At 39.7% G+C, this 21,329-nt stretch overlaps 1 protein-coding gene across 1 annotated transcript in view; it reads right to left on the bottom strand.

Moving 5' to 3' along the window:
- Window positions 1–21,329, bottom strand: part of REXO5 (RNA exonuclease 5) — a 1,525,618-nt gene that overhangs the window by 248,755 nt on the left and 1,255,534 nt on the right. The window contains exon 16 of the mRNA XM_044089498.1: window positions 19,345–19,437. Within this exon, the coding sequence (XP_043945433.1) occupies window positions 19,345–19,437 (93 nt within the window). The remainder of the gene's footprint in view (window positions 1–19,344; window positions 19,438–21,329) is intronic.

Here is a 21,329-nt window from a genome sequence, read left to right as displayed (position 1 = left end):
TGGGTGAATCTGTCCTGATGGATAAGACAGGAGGTTTGGAATGGGATCCAGCGTCCAAGGAGGACATACTAGGTGAGACCAAAGAAAGGAGAACCACACCTGTCGAGGTAAAAAGGGAATAATGAGGATCATTCTGCTCTTCAATCATTGTGCTTTCTGAAGGAATTTGGGGATAAGAGGTAGGGGAGGATAAGCCTAACGGAGACTGGAGGGCCAAGCATGAACTACAGCATCTCTTGGTGGCTGTCCCTGAGGAGGGATCAGGCAAAGAACCTGCTGCATTTGTTGTTGGAGGGGGGATGCAAATAGGTCACAGCAAGGTAGAACCCACATGTGGAAGATCATGTTTGCCACTGACTGAGAGACCACTCATGAAGGATGGTCCTGTTGAGAGTGTCTGCTAGAATGTTGGACTTCCCAGGTATGTGTGTTGCTGTAAGGAGGGGACTGGAAGAGATCACCCACTGTCAAACCCTCATTACTTCTCGACAAAGGGGATAAGATCTGGTTCCCCCAAGTTGTTGATGTACCAGACTACTAACATGTTGTCTGTTTGTATTGCAATAGTCCCTAGAGGGAGAAAGCTCTGAAACGTCTGCAATGCTAGAAGCATTGCTCTCATCTCTAGGATGCTGATATGCAGATTGGTCTCTTCTATCAACCACATGCCCCAAGAAATGCCCCCCCCAACTGAGAGGTGTACGTGGTCAAAGTGGTGCTGGGGGAAGGAAGTAAGGGTTGCCCTCAATAGATTTCTTTGGGGTGGACCCAACAAAGAAGAGAATTTCTGCACACTGAAGACAATTTTATGGGATGACTCAAGGGATAGGGATGAAAAGACCATTGCACAGCTAGAGTCCATTGGAGGATTCTCACGTGTAAGCAAGTTGTGGGAATCAAAGTTATAGTGGCAGCCATCTAACCTAATGCTTTGAGAATCAATTTGGCTGAGGGGGTGGAATGGCAGGGACCTGCCTGATGTGTTCTCAATGTAAGAATTCTGTTCTGACGCAGGAAAGATAGATTACTATGTCCAAATGGGCTCCTATGAAACCTATCACTTGAACTGGTTGCATATAAGACTTTTGCATGCTGATGGTGATTCCCAGTGCAGCTGCTAGATGGAACAAAAATCTCTGGCTTGTATTAGTAGATGCCTGGTTGGTGCAGTCGTCTAAATAGAGAAACTCTGGATCCAAGCAGTCTCAGGTGAGCTGCTATCACTGCCATACATTTGATGAACACCGTGGGGGCTGTGGTGAGACCAAAGGGCAGGACTCTGAACTGGTAATGACTGATGGAGGCTGAGATATTTTGTGAGCATCTGTTCACTTTGATGTGATAGTATGCATCGTGAAGGTCAAGTGAGCACATCCAGTCATCCTTCTGAAGAAGGGGTAGAATTGACTGGACTGTGAAAATCCAGAATTTGGAGATCTTCACAAACTGGTTTAGGTAAGTTAGGTCCATTACTGGCCTCAGGTCCCCTGTCTTTTTTGGCACTAAAAAGAACCTTGAGTAAATTCTGGATCCTGTTTGGTCTGGTTGACCTTCTGGATGACTCTTTTGTTGAACAATATTGCGATTTCTTTAGCTGCTAACTCACTCTGTTTGGGTGGAACATTGGGGAGAATCTTCTTTGGTTTCTCTGGAAGTTGTAAAAAGGGAAAGAAGTATTCTCTGGATATGACCTTCTGCACCAAAAGATAATCTGAGATGGCTAGCCACTCATTTTGGTGCAAGGATGGGTACCCCTCAACTGCATCCAAAGAGGGACAGTCGGGCAACCTTACAGGAGCACTGGAAGGACCTGTCTGAGAAAGAATTTTGAGATCCTTTATTCTGTGGACCCCCTCTACCACGCAGGTAGTGTCTACCATTATAATTGTTTCCCTCTCTGCCTCCGAGGAAAAATTGTGTGTGTGACTCCTGGAAAGGACTTTGAGACTTCTTGAACCACATTTTCTTACCACCATGCTGGTTCCTAGAAAAGGGTCGCTGTGGGGTAGAAAAGTGAATTCCAATAGCAGACAAGGTCATTCCATCCTGTTCACTCTGGGAGAGAGTCTCTTTCACTGTTGGTCCAAACAATGACAATCCATCAATGACGGCATTGATGAATCACGCCTTGAAAGGTTCCGCAACGTTGCATAACTGCATTCAGGCATGTCTCCTTATGGCTATGCTTGAACCAGCCGCCCTTGAGGTACCCTTTGCGTTGTGCGAGATTAACCTCATGGACACATTTAAGATGGACTGTATGGTGGCCATTCTCGAGGAAAAGATTTTCTGTTCCTCTGCAGACATGGGCCCTGGGGCAAAATTAGAGAGTTACTTTAAGTGCCTCTGTAATCTGGTGAAGTGCATCAGGTAATTGAGAGATCACAATGTTAAAGTTGCTGATCCATAGACCTGCTTCCCAAATCTGTACAAAACCCTAGACTCCTTGTTATGGAGATGGACAGTGGAGATCTGTTCAGCTAGATCCTTCTTCATGGCTACCATAACAACTATGGCATCTATGGGAATTTCGTTCATCCAGTGCTGTCAGGCACTAAGTACAACAGACAGTCGATTATCCAAACATTGATGATCAGAAACGTCAATTATCAGAACTGGCCTTCCAAAGTTTTCTGGTAGGAAAAATCATAAAGTCTAAATATGTAAACATTATAAGTATTTGCTTGAGCAAGTTTCTTGAGCTTGTAGCCAGTTCGTGTGTGAAAAATATTCTTTATTGCTCAATGGAATCTCTGAATGATTGAAAATTATATTCCTGCATGCAGAAAAAAAAGAAGATTTTAGAAGTTTTTATCCTGTTCAATTGTATGTTTGATTATCTGAACTACCCTAGGTCTCATACTGTATTTTATCCGGTTGTTTTGGAAAAGGTTCCGCAGAGTCTGGTTCCTTTCATGCCTTGTGGGAGACAAGATCTGTTAAAGGTCATCCACCAGGGGGTAACCCAAGACATAGATGGGCTACACCCGAAGGCTTCTAAAAACACCAATTCCTCCTGGGAAGGGTTTGGGTAGACCAAGCAGTTTTCTAGCGAAGGATCTCTAGGATGTTTCCAAATGAAACATCTTCCAATGGAGATCTAGGAGAACCTTCCCCATCATCAGAGTCTGTGTCTTCTGTGAAAGATTCCTGACAGGAATCCAAGTGCCTCCTCTTACACATTCCCTTATGAGGAATCTCCTCAGTGGGATGTTCCAGGGAGGTATTGGAAGAGACAGGGAGCTCCATAGGTGGACCTGTTCAGAAGCTCTTCTGGGTTCGCAGTCCCTGATGTAGAGGATGTGAAGGCTCAGACTCAAGATCCAGAGAAGGAGCAGGATACAGATCAGAGTACGGGAGACTCAATGCTATTCTCAGCTGGGAGGAAATCTTCTCCACCACCTCGAAGCAGAGGGACCCAGAGAAACCAAGGGCAAACCCTCCGGAGCAAAAACTCTCAGAGCAGACAGCTCCTGAGTCTCACAGATCTCTTGCTCTGAGGGGGAATCGAAGCCAGGCTATCAAATGCCGAGGCTCCAAGGGGAAGCAGCTCTGAAAACTTCAGAGTCAAAGTCAACCCCTCGGACCAGATGCTGATGCCTGAGTTCTGAGAGCTGTTTTGCTCCAACAGTGTAGGAGCTGAACAGGTCAGGGAGGTAGAGGGAATCGAAGTGGAAAGAACTGTCAGCTCTGATGTGTCTTAGGATTCGTGGACTCAGAAATGGGTGGTCAGATCTGAGAAGGCGTAACAACGGGAAGAAAATCAGGTTGGCGGCTCATGGATCTGGTGGGGGGATGAAGCTGGCAAAACCACACATCTGCATCTGTGACCTGAGGAATTTCATCATCCTATCCACTTCAGAGAGAATATGAGATGAACTAATGGAAGAGGATGTGGAGGGTAGTCTAGAGAGCTTTCTGGGAGATTCCTGCAGAAAGAGTGACCTTAACATCAGAGACACCAGTTCTGGGGAGAATCTGGGAACATGGATTTGAGGTGACATAGAGGTAAACTGTTTTGGATCTGAAGACTTTGGAACCGACAGTTTTGGAACCTTTTTAAGAGGTTCTGAAGATGAAGTCTGTGGAGGAGTCCAGGTAAGATATGGCTTACTGTGCTCCCTTGTCTCCTTGGATTTTTTTAGTGGGAGTATGAGCCCCTGAAGAAGTACCTGTGGAGGAAGCTGAAGTGGGGAGGGGCCCTTTTAAAATAAGCTTATTCTTCTGATCACTAATAGCCCTTTGATTGAAGGCTGCACAAACAGTACATAGGGAATCCATATGTGTTGGGTTTGATCAATAAACGCACTCCCTGTGGACATCAGAATTAGGAATCTTATGTCCATAGGAAGTGAATTTTTTGAATCCAGTTGGTTTATCAGTCATACCTGAACAAAGTTAAATCAGACTTTTTTATATAGCTAAAGAAAGAAAAGAAGGAAAAACATCAACAATGGTAGTTAAGTGTACAGGAGAAAGAGAAACTTGAGAGAATTTAAAAACTAATTACCAAAAAGTTATGCAAAATATGGGTAAGGAGGGTATATATATGTATGTATGTATATATATATATATATATATATATATATATATATATATATATATATATATATATATATGTATACCTATACAAGTTAAACAGAGTAGAAAGGGAGAAAAATATTCTGATTTAAGAAGAATATAATCACTCACAACCCCAATGGAGCTACAGAAGTCACAATTCTGACTGTCTTGAAGAGAGGCAAATGAGATCTGAGGTGTTGCAGTGGTCAGGGGCATTACAGGTAAGGGAGGAGCTCAAGAGTGGCTGGGATGCAACTCCCAGAAGACATTGGGGACGAAGGGTTTCACATCTAAAAGGGCACAGTATACTCAAATCAGAACCCATGAACCTAAGATGCGGATCCTAGAATCTTTAGAAAGAGGTTGAGTCGGATCCAAACCCACTGGTTGAGGAACAATTGAAAATGACTACATCAGATCACTGAAATTTTCATGGAAATTGGCATTATAGGCTGAAGCTCTCATTCACTACAACCAATATTTCATCCGTTAGTTTTCTTTACAGAGTATTCTTTGCCTAAAATCAGTTTTAATTCTGGATATATAACAACTGAAACAATGAAATCACAACAATGACCAGAAGTCAACACTTAAACATTACATATACAGCTTACAGATTTAATCTCATGAAAATAGAATTGCATTCAAGAACTGTAAATCAGTGTGTCTGCTGATCATTTTTTTAAAAACACCTGTAGTAAATTATCAATTGTGACAGAGGCAAATTTACATTTATATAAAAGTAATCAAACATTAGCAAGATTATACATCACAGACATTGTTCTGTATCATATAATCAAAACAACATTACATAAATTCAAGAAAGAATGTTCCCCAGTAGGCAAACTGTCCCCGTTGTAAAATGTAGGCAAAACAGCAGAAAACAGCAACGGTAAACTGAAGCATGTCTTATATCACCATTCAGTAAACTAAAATCAAATTTATTTTCAAGTAGGTAAGCGCTTTCACCACATAATGTGGCTTCATCAGACCATTTACAAGTAAAAGTGTATAAACTGCCAAACATTTCCATTTATACATGACACCTTCCCCTAATTAAATTCAAATTTTGTTGTAGCAAATCAATTCAGCACAAAACGCCCCCAGTTGCTTGACATCATAAACAGATTAAAACAGCAACAAATTAACTATTTAGTTGCTGATACATAAATAAAATCCACATTATAATACTCAAAATTCATCACATAATAAAATTGTATGCACACTTCACTTTAAAATATATGCATATCTCATCCTTAGCAGCATAAATTATGTTGTACATCTATAGATCAACTAGCTATTGTGAAGTAAACAGTAGAGTGAGTGCTTAACAGCATTCATGCTAAAAAAGGGGGTTTATTGCAAAAGTAAACTGGATAAGTGTATATTTAACTGCATTCTGGAACCTAGTATGGATGTATAGATAAATAGGCTCATCATTCATCTATGTTAAAGAAGGTACAGTAAGCTGTTTATTTGAATGATGCAAAACAGAAATCACTTTGTGATTGATCTTTGACAGCATACAAGAGTTGTAAGCTGAATGATTATGTTATAACATGTTTGATGGTATTATATCTTTCATTTGAAAGGACCTAGCTACACCACAGGATAGAATTGGAGGGATATTTAAATGTGTGCAATATGACTTGACCCACGAATGTGTAAGTAATGATGTACCGATTTGAATGATTTGGGGTCTGGAGTCGAGCGAGTACTTGACCTTATAATCAGTTATACCAAGTAGGAAATGTTATGTTATGATGGTATAAATTTATTATTGTGTGACGATCTATATATAACAAAAGCAACTAGATAGCTAGTTGATCTATAGATGCACAATATAATTTATGCTGCTAAGGATGAGATATGCATATATTTTAAAGTCGAGTGTGCATACAGTTTTATTATGTGATAAATTCTGATTATGTATCAGCAACTAAATAGTTAATTTGTTGCTGTTTTAGTCTGTTTATGATGTCAAGCAACTAGGGGGCGTTTTGTGCTGAACTGATTTGCTACAACAAACATATGAATTTAATTAGGGGGAGGTGTTATGTATAAATGAAAATGTTTGGCAGTTTATGCACTTTTACTTGTAAATGGTCTGATGAAGCCACATTATGTGGTGAAAGCGCTTACCTACTTGAAAATAAATGATTTTATTTTACTGAATGGGGATACAAGTCGTGCTTCAGTTTACTGTTGCTGTTTTCTGCTGTTTTGCCGACATTACATAAATTATTCAGTTTCTGCCTCCAACCTTATTCATCCTCCAAAACATTTCTGCATGTATTGTTCCAACAATTTCCATTTTTTTGTAATGTAATTTACTCCAACCTTTTTCTGAAGATCCCACTCTGTTCTTTTATCTCTGTTACAATATTCACTACTTCATATACAGCTGGTTTAGACCTTGATTTCCATTTTCTAGTAATTGCTTGTTTGTCAGCCACTAGAATTAAACTTAACAAGGCCTTGCTGTGTTTAGGCATTTAAGATCCTGTACCACAGCTCAAAAAAAAAAATACAAAAAAAATTTCCTTAGTTACACTCATCTGCTCACCCAGTATTTCTGACAGAGTACTCCTCTGTAGGGAATTTTTAAAGTCTGCCAATTCATTGCACACTGAGACCATATGCTCCCAGGTACCTCTTACTTCCCCATTACACCCCTAACATTTGCCATCTACCCGAGGAAAAAATACTTTGGAGTATGATTGGAGTATAAAAGTATCTATGCACACACTTCCAGACAAAAATCTTAAATCTTCACGATTTTGATCCATATTTGGGAGCCATACATACAACCTCCCATTGTTTCTTTGTGAAACTATTTAAAACTTTCTTCCCAATCTTTTCTGACTTCCTCTGATTGATTCCTATAGTTACTGTGCAATATTTTACATGTCTTACTAATTATCTCTTTTTTAACAGTAGCTTTTGTTCTAGATTCAATTATATACTCAACCAGTGCATGTCTTTCATTTAGGATTGCCTTCTCTTTCTCTTTGTCTATACTCTGAAATCAATCCCTGATAGGGGAGGCAATCACTAGCCTGCAATCCAAATATCTTTTTGATTTCTAACCATTTTAATACCTTTTCCTCTCTAATTATTTGTTCCCAACATCTTGGTTCCTTTCCCAACTTCATCCAGTAAATTCCAGCCCCATCTTGATATTCTCTGTACCCCTAACTGCAGTTATCCCCATTGGCAATATCTCCTCTCTCCATTCCCATGCTGGATTAGTTCTTATCATACTTTCTGCAACTTTATTAATAGAATATACTGTATGACTGTTATTCTCAAGGATCTGCACTCAAAATCACAATCTTTCCTTATTTCTTGAATTACTTCCCTGCTTCATCATCATCCCTTTCCACACTGAATTGTAGCTTTCTGCTTGCATTATGTGTAAGATTCTTAACTGTGTAGCCCTAAAATATACCTTGAAATCAGGTAATCCTAAACCTCCTTGTTCTATTGGGTGTTATCAACTTATCTCACTTGACTCTTGTCCTCTTTTCCTCCCAGATAAACTCCTTCAATCTTTATTTACTACTAGCCACAACTTCTCCTCTGGTTGATCAAAATAATCCTGACCTGTGTATAAAATTAGACTAAAACGATTTTACTGCTTCTGTTGGCACTTAGCACTACTGTATATTGTTTTTCTTATAGTTCTTATGTGTTATATCCTGTCTTGTTTTTATATTTTCTTTTATTATCGATTTATAATTGACAGATTCTCAATTGTTATGTAAAGTTTCAAACTGCAAATAAAGATACTGGAAAAAAAGTTTTTACTGCTTCTATCTTGCAATCCATATCCATAGGCAAGAGCTTCCATCTTCTCAGTTTTTGTTTTGTATTTTTAGTCTCTTCCCAAATATCCTGCCATAACAGAATCATTGTTAATTCATACTCCTAAGTACTTCATTTTATCATGTCCCCATAAATATCAGTATTGCAGAACCAATTATGTATAGGTAGATAGTTTATAGCTATAGCCTTTATTTTATCTTCATTAATTTTATAACATGAAAAAACCCGGAACTGTCTCATGTTCCACAAAACTGACATATCCTTTTTTGGTTTCATCAGGTATGACATAGCTACAAACAGAGCCAACATTTTTTGAACACCAATTATATTCTTGTACTTTGATTTTTGCATCTGATCACTCATATATCCTTCTAATTAACCTTATTATGGTATCAGGAAATGCAAATGCTTCCACTGCCCTCCTCATAAAATCCCATCTTACTCTGTTGAATGCTTTTTCTACATCCACCAACAGCAGCAGTATTTACTTACATTATGCTTCCCTCTGGATCATCATTGTTCTACTACTGCTCTCAAATATTTGTCTCCCTTCCACAAAACCAAACTGATCTATATCTATCACAAAACCAAACTGATCTAGATCTATCCATTTTGGCATCACCCTTGCCAATCTTTTAGCCATTAAAGACAAACACTTTATAATCATAGTTTAAAAATTCAAATTTATCTATCTGAAGCTGGACCTGATAGATCTTTAACATCTTTAGGCATTACAACCACCATAGCTTTTTTCCAGAATGTTGGTGCCTCCCATACTTTTAAAATATGGTTAAACAAAAACCTTCCAGATCTTTCACATTCTTCTCACCCTAGCTTCCAAGCTTCCACATGAATACCATCTATTGCTGGCGACTTTCCTGTAAATTGGCAATACATCACCATTTTTATCTCATCTCCTCCCATCTTATCTGTTGAGCCTCCTCTAGCTCTAACCTTGGCATATTTAAATCTTCCACAAATATTTCCATTTGTGTTTTTTCTTGATTTCCCCACTTCTCTGCTTTATACAAATTGTCATACAATTTCCAAAATATCTCTAATACCTCTACAGGATCTGTGGTTATTTTTCATATTATAGTCTCCTTAAGTTTGGCAATGACCCTTTCCACTTTCTGTTGCCTACGTCGTACCAAACGTTTTTGTGCTCTGGAGTTACCATCCTAAAAATGGTTGTTAAAGAGGAACCTTTCTAAAATCATGTATGTTATCCAGATACTTCATTATTTTCTCTTTAGCATTCTGAGTTGAAATATAATTTCATTCTAGTCTTGCCCAGTTATTGTACCTTGCGGAATAATATGTAAATTCTCCCAGATTTCTTTTTACTGAATTCACGTTTTCCAAACCAAATATTTTCAAATTTCTTCAGAAATCTACCCTCTTTTGTTACATTACTACTACTATATACTACTAGTCCCCCCCCCAGATACATTCTCATTGTTGCAAATCAAATTCTAGTTCTCACCTACAAGTAACATTCCCTGTTGAAAGCTGATGATTTCTTTCAATATTTGTAAACTTCAAAATAGCAGTCATAGGTAGGATATAACTACATGGCAACACAATCCTCATCCCTTGCCAGTAGCCTATTCCTACCACAAATTTTTCATCTTTTTTTTTCTTCTTCTATCACTACTGGAGCTCCTCTAGCAATTAATACTAAGTATTCTTTTCTTTGGCCACATTATTCTGCTGAATATCCATCCTGAAATCGTTTCATCAGATTCACATGATCAGTTCTTTCCAATTGTGTCTCCTGTAGCATTGCTAATTGCAATTTGCATTTCTTAACATAATTAAATATTCTCTTCTTTTTGTCTATACCTGTGAGACCATTCAAATTCCAAGATAATATGGAAAGTGTATCCATTAGGCTAAGAAATTATTATTCTCACCTATTATATATGGCATTTTTTAAATATTTATTTCTAGCTTTTCTGATACATGCATTCACTAATTTTTTGGCAGGTTAATCCTTTATTCAGTTTTTTTTTCTTATCATCAGCAAACTTTTAGCATTGAAGAAACCAGTGTTTTGGCTTTTATTTCTCTGTTATCAGCTTGTTTTCACATACCAGAAAAAATGCAGTCCTCTGCTTCAACCTGAAAGACAAGCTAAAACACTTATTACATTATAATCAGAGTTTTCCTATTTACTTGTTTCCACTTAAAATTTGTCTTGGATTAAGACAATCCAGATATTCACCTACAAAAAGTAAGAGAAAGTATAGCATCTCTACATATATTATGATTTGTATAATTTTGCACCCCATTCTATCCTCCACCTCAACATCCCAAGATTACAGCCCAACTTAAACATGCTTTTGTCTAGCTTTTTTCTCTTTCTGCACTGTAATATCTGCATTTCTTAATAACTAAAAGAAAAAGAAAAAAGTTTACTTTAGTAACTTTATTCAATACAAGAACTAAATATACTTTGCTATAAAACATGCAAGTTACACTGTGAAAAGTTTTATAGAAATACTGTTAAGAACAGAAATTGTTTTACTTAGAGTTGCCTTTTGCATTCTCCTCTTCCTCCCCTTTATGTCCTTCAAACATTAATGACACGAAGTGAGGCAATGTTTTTCAGCTCCCCATTAGTTTAACAAAGTCAACAAAAGTCCACTCTTTCCACTTTTTCTAATTTTATAAATGCATGTGATAGTTCTCAGTCTCACATTTATTCAATAATTTCCATGTTGCTAGTCTTCTTCCTGTTCATCCTCATCTTCCAACTCCAGATTCTGGTTCAATTCGAAGGTACTCCAAATTCTTCTGTTCAACTCCTATGCATTTCCTCAGTCTCTCAAGCATTTTACTTTGGAACAATGGAAAGGTTTCACTGGCACAGTCTCTCTGTATGCTTTATAATCAGAAGAATGAGAAGAAAAGTCCCCTTCTGCTCGATGGCTCTCTCTCTGTTGGACAAACTTTTGTATTTCCTCCTTAGCTTGTGCTGCATCAAAAATTGACTTTAATAGTCCAGGAAAAAAATATTCTGAAGCCAGCTGGATACAGTAGCTTGAATTGCACACCTGCATCTCAACATTCCATGATTAATGGACAACATCTGTTTCTCTTTTGCATGGTGCACAGTGAATAATTATTTTCCACAAACTACTCTCTCTCCCTTCTGCCACAATTTTGTCAGGATCAACTCTTTTTGCTAGTAGGTTTGCAGCTTTACTAATACAGATCTCAGCTGCTTACTCGTGGCCAGATTTGGAGCATACACATGATGTGCTCTGTGAAGGCTGCCAGCCTAGCCAGACAGAATTTTATAGATAATTCTATCATTTGTAAATATTAATGCAAGGCACAGGCTTGTCGTCTTAAATGGAAAAAAACTGCTGTTAGATGTGGAACTGAAAAAAATGTAACATTGCACTCTGCTGGCAGAAAGCTGACCAAGTAAAACATGTTGTGACCTTTTGATCTAAAGTCAGCTCCAGCCCATCTAGATGAAGACATTCTTTCTATTGTTTTAACCAAGAGTTAAAATGCTAGAGTTAAACATGCAAATGTATTTTTATTGCTCTGCTTCCTGACCAGCTGCAAGATAACACAAGGAGATGTTAAGAATGTAAATGTAGTTTCTGTTAGCCTGGGAAGTGTGAAGAATGATGTAATGGGAACCAGGAATGTGATTTTATAAACAGAGAGAATCAGAGATTATTAAGCATTTTTGTCTTGACCTTGACAGATAAGCTTCTCTTTAGACAATAATTTCAGATAAGTATCAGAATCTAATGTGAATAAGTTACTCAACATGACAAGATACAAATCTGTGGATAAAGAAGATGACCTGAACTGCTTATAACTTGGACTCTGTTTAAAGAACAGTACTCTCAGGCAACCTAGTAAAGGGTGAGGGCTACAAAGTCCTACTTCATGCATCTTCCTCAGCAGGAATGTCTTGCGGCTCCAATAAATCTCTAGAATGTACTCGCTATGCAAGTCTCGTCTCCTTGCGTCCTGCAGCTCTCAAGTGTAAATTTCCTCTTTGCGACTATACCATCAAGATGTGGATGAACTTTGTTCAGCCACCTAGATCATTAGCTTTGGAGTGGCTAGAATATTCAAGATTCTAAGGTGGACCAAACAGTGAGCCAATCTAAGGGAAAGTGCCATCCTTCCTGCAAACGACACATAGCTAGTGTCCTGGAAATCCACTGCAGCTGTCAATGTTTACTTCTTAGTCTATAATTTGCTGGCTAACTGTCTGACTTACCTCCTTTCTCCTGTTACAATAGTGGTATGGAACCTATTCAAAGTTTACTCTGACTTGGCTAAGGGTATAACTCATGAAAAATGACTTAAAAGCACCTACATCAGTCATGTAGAACAGAGCTTCTTATGCATGACATATGACTGGGTAGCAGTCTGAAGCTGCAATAAATTAGACAGCCTGCTTTAGTGGTGAACAGCAATAAAGTCCCGAATACAGCCCAGGCAGCCAAAGTTCAATTACAGCTCAACTACTTGATGGAAAAAGGCAGGAGGTTATGGGCACCCCCCATCCCAAGAGAGGTAGTCTGTGGCCATAGCGCAGCCATGCCCACAGGTCTGGAAGAGAGAGACCTTTCACTGGTGGGTGGAGGTGAGTCTTGAGTGGGTGTCTGGACTAGATTGGACATAGATGAGCCACCCATGACAGTAATGGTAGCCATTGCCTGCAAGTGTGAAGAAGCACAAATGCACAAAATACTGACTCTTCTCTTGTGTCAGTACTTGCCCAAGACAAGTACTGACACAGGAGGGCAGTTAGGATTCTATATATGATGTCCCAGCTGTCAGTATACTGGAGGGTATGCAAAATCCCTGATGTCTGCTGGGATGACAACCTCTGCAGATGGCACCTGCCCTCTTGGGAACAAATGGGTTCAAGTCCGCTGAAGGAGGCTTGATGGGTGGTAGGGCAAAGGAAGGGAAAAGATGTAGAAAAATTACTCTTCATGAAAATATTTTGATACCTATAAAAGTTATGTTGAGGACAGCAATATCAAAATGATAAGGAAAACAACAGAAAAAAATATTTAGCAGCCTAAACTAGATACTTCTAATTCATCATAAAGCATTAAATAGTGGTTTATCAGAAAAGTACAGTTTTGTACCTACCATAAATGTAGATGTTCGAGGATCCACATTGCTGCAGTCCTAACTATTGGGTAGTCCATATCCTCAGTCTTTTCTTGCCCCAGATGTCAGAAGACCCTGAAAGATAAGGCCAAAAACCAAAACCCCCCAGCATACCTGCACCAAAATATATATACAAAATATACAAAGTTAGCAGAATATAACCTCACCTACACAACCACCCCTAAACACAGAGGGAAGGAGGGATTGGACTGCAGCAATGTGGATCCTCGAACATCTACATTTATGGTAGGTACAAAACTGTACTATGTTCTTCATTCCACATTGCTGCAGTCGAATCCCAAAGCAGAGGTAAGGGAGGCTGGCAAATCATAAGGAAGCAGGAACTGACAACATGCCTTGCAAAATAGCTGTGGCAAAACCAGCCCTAGACTTAGAGTAGAGAGGAAGGTGATAATGCTTAGAGAAAGTATGCACTGAACTCCAAGTAGCTGCCCAAAATATCCTTAGTTGCCACCCCTCAGAAATGCTGTTGAAGTGGCAGTAGCCCTAGTGGAATGAGGCCTAATCCCAGCTGGAATCTCCTTGCCATGATGGGAATAACAAAATGTAATGCAACACCCAATCCATCTAGAAATAGTTTGTTTTGACACAGGCTTGCCCTGAGAACTCAAAGCAAAAGAAACAAACAACTGCTGAGACTGCCTAAAATCCTTAGTCCTGCTCAAATAATAGCATTGCCTGTATACATCTAAAGTGTGCAAAATCTTTTCCCTTTATTTTGGGGATCTGCATAAAAAGTAGGCAAATGAATAGTTTGGTTTAAAGCCACACTAGAAACCACCTTAGGCATAAAGGAAGGATTAGTACGTAAAGATACTCTATCCTTATGAAAAATCAAAAGGCTCCACTGCCATAAGGGCCTGCAACTCAGAAACCCTTCTTGCAGAAGTAATGGCCAACAAAAAGCAGTCTTCCATGACAAGTATTTCAATTCAGTAGTAGCCGAGGCTCAAAAGGTTGTAGAGTAAGTTTCTCCAACACAAAATTGAGATCCCAAGCAGGAGTAGGAGCTCCACGTGGGGGTCTTATATTCTCTCTAAGAAATTGCTTGAACAAAGGATGCGAAAACAGCGGTGGGTCACAATCATAGTGAGCTGAAATTGCTGCAGCATGAATCTTAATGGAAGAACAAACCTTTGTCCAATAACTCAGTAAGATATTGAAGAGCCACACTCAAATTTGGCTCAGAAATCTCCAAATTGTTTGCTGCACTCCAAAATAAAAATCTCTTCCATTTTGTACTAGGTCTCCTGGCTTCCATAATCACATTTAAAACTTGTTGAGGAAGTTGAGACCTGCTGTCTTTCAAAACAGAATATGCCAGGCTGTTAGATGAAGAGAGTGAAGCTTGACATTGAGCAGGTGACCGTCTCTCTGAGACAACAGGTGTGGAATCAAGGGTAAAGGCCATGGAGGCTTCTTTACCAGACTCCTCAGTAATGGATACCAGTGCTGCCGAGGCCAATCTGGAGCTATTAAAATCATCCTTGGCTTGTCTTGTCTGACCTTTAGAAGCACCTTTGGAAGAAGAGGCAGAGGTGGAAACGATACACATGAAGATTTTTCCAACTGAAAGAAAGAGCATCCACTTTCCAAGCTGTGTGATGAAACCTCTTTGTGCAAAACTTTGGCAGCTGGTGGTTTAGTGGAGAAGCGAACAGATCTATGTCTGGAGTTCCCCAGGACACTGTCAACTTTTGAAATACATGAAGATCCAGTTTCGGGATCCATGATTTGTCTGCTTAACACATCTGCTAAGGAGTTCTGTGCTCCGGCAGAAACCTTGCCTGAAGAGTTAGTTGCAAGCTGTCTCCCATAAAATCATTGCTTGCCTGCACAATGGGTAAGAATGTGTTCCCCTTGTTTGTTGATGTACCACATGACAGTTGTGTTGTCTGTTAGAATCAACACCTGCCCTGGAAGAAGTAACTCCTTGAAAGCCATTAATGCAAACTGGACTGCTAACATCTCCTTCATGTTGATATGTAGATGCTGTAGTCTGGCAGGCCACTTGTCTTGTATCCACTTTCCATTTAGATGAGCTCCCCAAGCAATGTCTGAGGCATCTGTCGTTAGAATCTGACTCGCCTCTGGCCGGGTCACAGAGAGTCCCTTGTTTAGGTGACATTCCTGAGCCCACCACAAAAATTCCTTTTGAATGCAAGGTATTATTTGAATGACAGTGTCCAAATCCTGGCAGTGCTGTGTCCATACATTTTGAGATACCATTGTAGCTTCCTCATATGCAGTTTGGCATTGGGAAGCACCAGAAAAGATGCCATGAACCCTAAGGCTTGAAGGACTGTCCTTGCAGTCAGCCCGGACTGAAGAGATAGTTGATGGAAGTAACTGGAAAGATTCTTTTGTTTGTCCGGGGTTAAAAAGGCCATCTGGGCTGCTGTATTCAGTCTCACACCCAGAAAGCACATGTCTTGAGAGGGTACTAGACTGGACTTTATTTCGTTCACAGAATACCCTAGGCATCTTAGCACTGCTATGACATATTCCAAATGCTGTAGAAGGTCTTCCTTTTCTTGAGCCAGAATCAGGCAATCGTCCAAGTAAGGATAGATTTGAATTCCTTTTAGCCTGAAGTAAGCTATCACTGGAGCCAGAACCTTTGTGAATACTCTCAGTAGATAAGCCAAAGGGCAATGAGAACTGATAATGAGAATTTCCAGCAGATACTTTCTGCAACTTAGTCTTATAGGCACATGAAGGTAAGCTTCCTTGAGATCTAAAGTTACCATCCAGTGATCTTTGCCCAGCAGAGGTAAAAGCTGTTGTAACGTCAACATTTTGAACTTGGGAATGTCCAGATAAGTGTTGAGGATAGATAAATCCAAAATTGGTCTCCACGTGTTCCCCTTCTTCGGTACTAGGAACAGGCGAGAATAAAATCCTAGGCCCCTTTCTGGCACAGGAACCGGCTGAATGGCCCCTATTTGGAGTAACAGAGAAATTTGCTTGTGAGCCTCTTGTCTTTGTAGAGGAGGAATGTCTGGCATGCCTTTGAAAGGAGGCAAGGTATGGAAATAAAACCTGTAACCGTGGTGAATGATATCCAGAACCCATCTGCCTTGGGTAATTAACTCCCAATTTTCTTTGAAAAGAGACAGTTTTCCTCCCAACGGTGCTGCCAGGCGAGAATGAACTGGCAGCTGAAAAGGCAGGTCATTGGGTCTGCTTACGAAAGGACTGACCCCTGCCCTCACCAGAAGTCTGAGCAGGGGAACTCCCTGTCCTAGGCCTAAAAGAACCCTGAGCTCTGCCCCTACCACGTCTAGACCTACCCCTAGACTGGGAATCATAAGCAGGATAAGTCCATCCCTTAGCAGGCCAATTTCTACTAAACTTGGAGGCTGCACCTGCAAAAATCTTTAACAGTTTGCATAGACTTAGCCTTGTCCTCCATTTTCTTCAAAACTGCTTCTACAGGCGAACCAAACAACACATCAGACTGCAAAGGAGCATCCAAAATCCGTGTCTTAACATGCTCAGCTAAATTCTGATCTCTCAACCAGGCGTGCCTCGAAGAACAGAACCAGTGGCAGCCACCCTGAGGAGGCCTGCACAGCATCAAAACCACATTGCAAGGAATGTTTACCCACCTGTTCAGACACATGAACTAAATCCTGCAACTCTTTACACTCAATACCTTCCGCCAGAGCATCCACCTTAGATTTCAACTGTGAAAGAAGATAATTCTGATATTTTAACATGTGAAACTGACAATTCAACGCCCTCATGGCTAAAGTGGAAGAAGTATACACTTTCTTTCCCCATCTATCCAAAGCCCTTGCCTCTTTATCAGGAGGGACAGGATTTTTAACAACTGAGGCCTTCACACCTTTAGGCCCCTGAGAAACAGTTTCCGGGTCTGCCCTAGGACTCTTAAAAAGATACTTATGAGCTTCAGGCACCCTATAATACCTATCCGGTTTAACTGGGGCAGGAGGCAAAGAATCAGGATTCAGGGAAGCCTCTGCATCTTCCACCACATTCAAAACAGGAGGTATAGCTAAAGGCCTATGCTGGGGTAAAACAAGAATTCCCTAAGCCTTTTCCTGGAATCAGAGAAATCTTGACCTTCCCATTTAAAATGCTCCCTCATGGAATGCAGAGTCTCTGAAAATGAAAAATCCTCAGGAGGAGAAGCTGAAGGAGTAGAATCATCCACATCAGAATCAGAATAAGGTGGGTACTCCTGCAAGTCTTCAGCCGAAGACTCAGAAGCCTCCGAGCATTGCTCAAAACTCTCAAACTCAGGTTCCACCCTAGGCCTCTTATCAGGAGGGGGCATAGAACCCCTTATCATAGTAATCAAATCCTCTGCCATTTTAAGCATATGTTTCTTAGGCAAAGACCCTGAAGCACTAGGAGAAACCCCCACTGAAGCAAAACTTGGCCTGCCTCTCAAGCCTTGGAAACAGAAAGAACAGCCACCTGAGAAGCGGCGTCAGCCTGCCCTACTTCCTGAGAGGATACATCGTGTAACAGTAAAGTCTCTCCCTGAGACTCGAGAGAAACAGCTGGCAAAACGTCCGGCTCCACTTCTGGGACTTTGCTGTTTAGCATCCGGCGGCATTTTATAATCGCTTCCCAAACACTAACGTGGCACAGTCTAACCTTCTCTTAATAGTGCGTTTGTTAAATCTAGCACAAGCTCAGGCCCTAAACAAGGTATACACAAAGTATGGTAATCCCTATGAGGTATCTGTTTCCCACAAGAAATACAGTTATTCACTTTTCTGACATCCGGTTAAATACTGAGGCAAGAAAAATTTGATTCGGTCTGAAACTCTGGCTTCAGAAACTTTCAGAACGCCAACCTGCACTCGCAAAATTGCTTCTGCATCGGACCATGCGGCAAAAAAGACTGAGGATATGATGTCGGTCATGCGCATTAGTACCCTGACGTTCTGACGTCAGTCTAATGCGCCCTGACCGACATACTTTGGTATTCGGGCCGACTGGACAGCGGACTACCCAATAGTTAGGACTGCAGCAATGTGGAATGAAGAACATCTAAGCAGTTTTATTCTGTTTGCAGTTCTGCTGACCTAGGTACAAGAACAGACTTTGCCTACCAGAACCTTGGCCACAAAGGAAAAAGTCGAATAAAAACTGGTCTGAATTCTGGGGCTGTGATAACTATTACAAACCTAACTCTTAAATGATGGTTGAGAAGGTCAACTGTCATAGTTGTTATATATCAAAACAGGACCAATAACAACAAACAAATCATCCTGCAGTTTCAAAATCCAAAGCAATGCAGGGGAATACTTCCAGCTGACCAGGAAGACAGGTGCTGACCCACCACGGTACGGACCCTGATACAGCTTCAGTTGAAAATGAGGTCTAGAACAGTCACAGAACTATATGAATTAACTTGGAGAAGCCAAAAAAAATCTTAAATGGAATATCAGGGAGAAAAGAGCTCACTGACAGGGTTTTGAAACAATTTATTAGAACCAAATGTACGAACACACATTTGAGACTGGCTGGGGCTAAGAAACTAAATACAGAAAAACTATATATACATGAAAAGGGCACATAGGACTAAGTGCTTAAGAAAAGAAATGCACTAATTTAAACATTAAGTGCCATGAAATGTACAAATTAATCATGTTTAAGGATGGTTCCAAATGCATTCATGAAGCACTGCTATGTGTGTGTTTTCACATATCTTTTTGTTAGCTTTTACTCTTTATTTGCAGACAAATGTAGAGCATACCGTGCAAAACAGAATGCAAGGATATGTCTCACCTTTATGGGAACGCCTTCTACCTCCAGCCCATTCAGCACTTCTATGGCTAGTTCTGCTCCTTCAAGCACTTCATACTGCACACAAACATGTAGCTACACAAGGAAAAAGAATGAATGAGATTATGAGAGTATGGTTTTGCATGAGTTCAATTTCAAAATTATTTAAGAATGTTGCAATCTACAGAAAAATAAAATTACTCAGTCAAGGTAACAATGTATATTGATGTCATCTAGTAGACATTCATTACAATACACACACAATATCAGACATGTGTTACTCAACTATCAGCTTATATTTCTATTTTTTCAGACATTTAAAGCCTTAGTAGATACATGCTTTTAGAAGGTTTACTAGCCCCAGATTCTTTTCAATGTTTAATAGTATGTAACTTACCTTGAAAATGTTTAAAAAAAATTGCACTTTTGTCAAGAAATAACAAGAGTGAGTATTTTTTGCTTAACAGACATCCAAGCTACATATCCTCCATGAGAGGATGGCTATACCCTGTGCTCCTACTCCCTTGTCTGCCTCTCTTCCTGTATGCGTGTATATGTTAATGTACTCTCTCTCTCTATATATATATATATATATATATATATATATATATATATATATATATATATATATATATATATATACACACACACACACACACACACACACATATATATATATATATATATATATATATATATATATATATGTATATATAAAAAGAGACAGAAATATAGATATATGGGTCTACTTCAGATGGCCAAAAGCCCAAAAAGCCGAACGTTATTTTGCCAAGACCAAAATAACGAAACTGAAAATGTCGAAACACATAGTTTTTCCCAGGGGAAGTAAACACCTGCCCAACATGGAGAAATAGGACCTTCCCCACCTGTAGTGCAATCCCGGAGTTGGTATATAGAGTTGGGGGGGTGGGTATCAGATAGTACATTGTGTTTTAGTGTAGTTTGGGGCAAGTGTTTGCTTGCCCTGGGAAAGTATGTGGTTCACCATTTTCAGTTTTATTATTTTGGCCTCAGCAAAATAACATTTGGCTTTTTGGGCTTTTGGTTATCTAAAGGAGAAATATATATATATATATATATATATATATATATATATATATATATATTCACATACACACACACAAAAACATACATGTGAGTGTAGGTCAAATTCATTAATGTTCAAAAATATAAAGTATATAAAGTAATGGTACACTAGTGGCGACATCCATCCTATAAAAAATACTTGCAACATGTGTTTTTACAGGGGAGCAAACCTCCTTGCACCCCCTTCACCCTCTGCTACTTAAATATATCAACTCCGAAACTGCAATACTGCAGGGAAAGGACAAAGTCATACTCCCTGCTGTTTTGTGAATTCCCACAAAAAATACCAGCACTTTGTAATGTTTGTGCCAGTGCTCAGGCACTCAGAAAACCTGACAGTTCAAGTATGCTGTATGTTCGTGTGCAAATATAGAGTAAAAGCTAATAGAAAGATGGGTTTCACTAAAGTCGCTGAAAAGGCAAAAAAAATATTTCAGTTTTAAGGAAGCAGTGTGACACAGACCCACTTAAGCAATGAAGGGATTTAAAAGGGCAGCAGATTTGAGAATGTGACAAAGGCAGACATAAGATGGACATTTTTTTCTTCTCCTCTGGATTCCAGTGGACAGTAATAACTATTCTCACAAATTCCAACCCATCTTTCCTCTTCATTTTATTTGCCTTCTCATCTTTACCACCATCCTGGATGGAAAGCTTTCTCATTACAGAGCAAAATGGTTTTCAGTGACAACAGACAGATGTGCAAGTGATGTATCCTCAGGCTATGAGATTAGTGTTGAAGGTTTTCCCCTTAATTCCTGGGAATACCTTTCCATTCCTCCAGCGCAGGAGAAAGTAGCACATTCAGTCTTGGCTAAACTCTAATCATGTGCTACACGGAGTGTTCCTCTACAACAAGAAGGAAAGGGATATTACTTCAG

Source organism: Protopterus annectens, chromosome 12.part0 (genome assembly GCF_019279795.1).
Source record: "Protopterus annectens isolate FY-2018-M chromosome 12.part0, PAN1.0, whole genome shotgun sequence".
NCBI lineage: Eukaryota > Metazoa > Chordata > Ceratodontiformes > Protopteridae > Protopterus > Protopterus annectens.
Note: the sequence above shows the minus strand (reverse complement) of the source record. Positions and strands in the feature narration are given on the sequence as shown.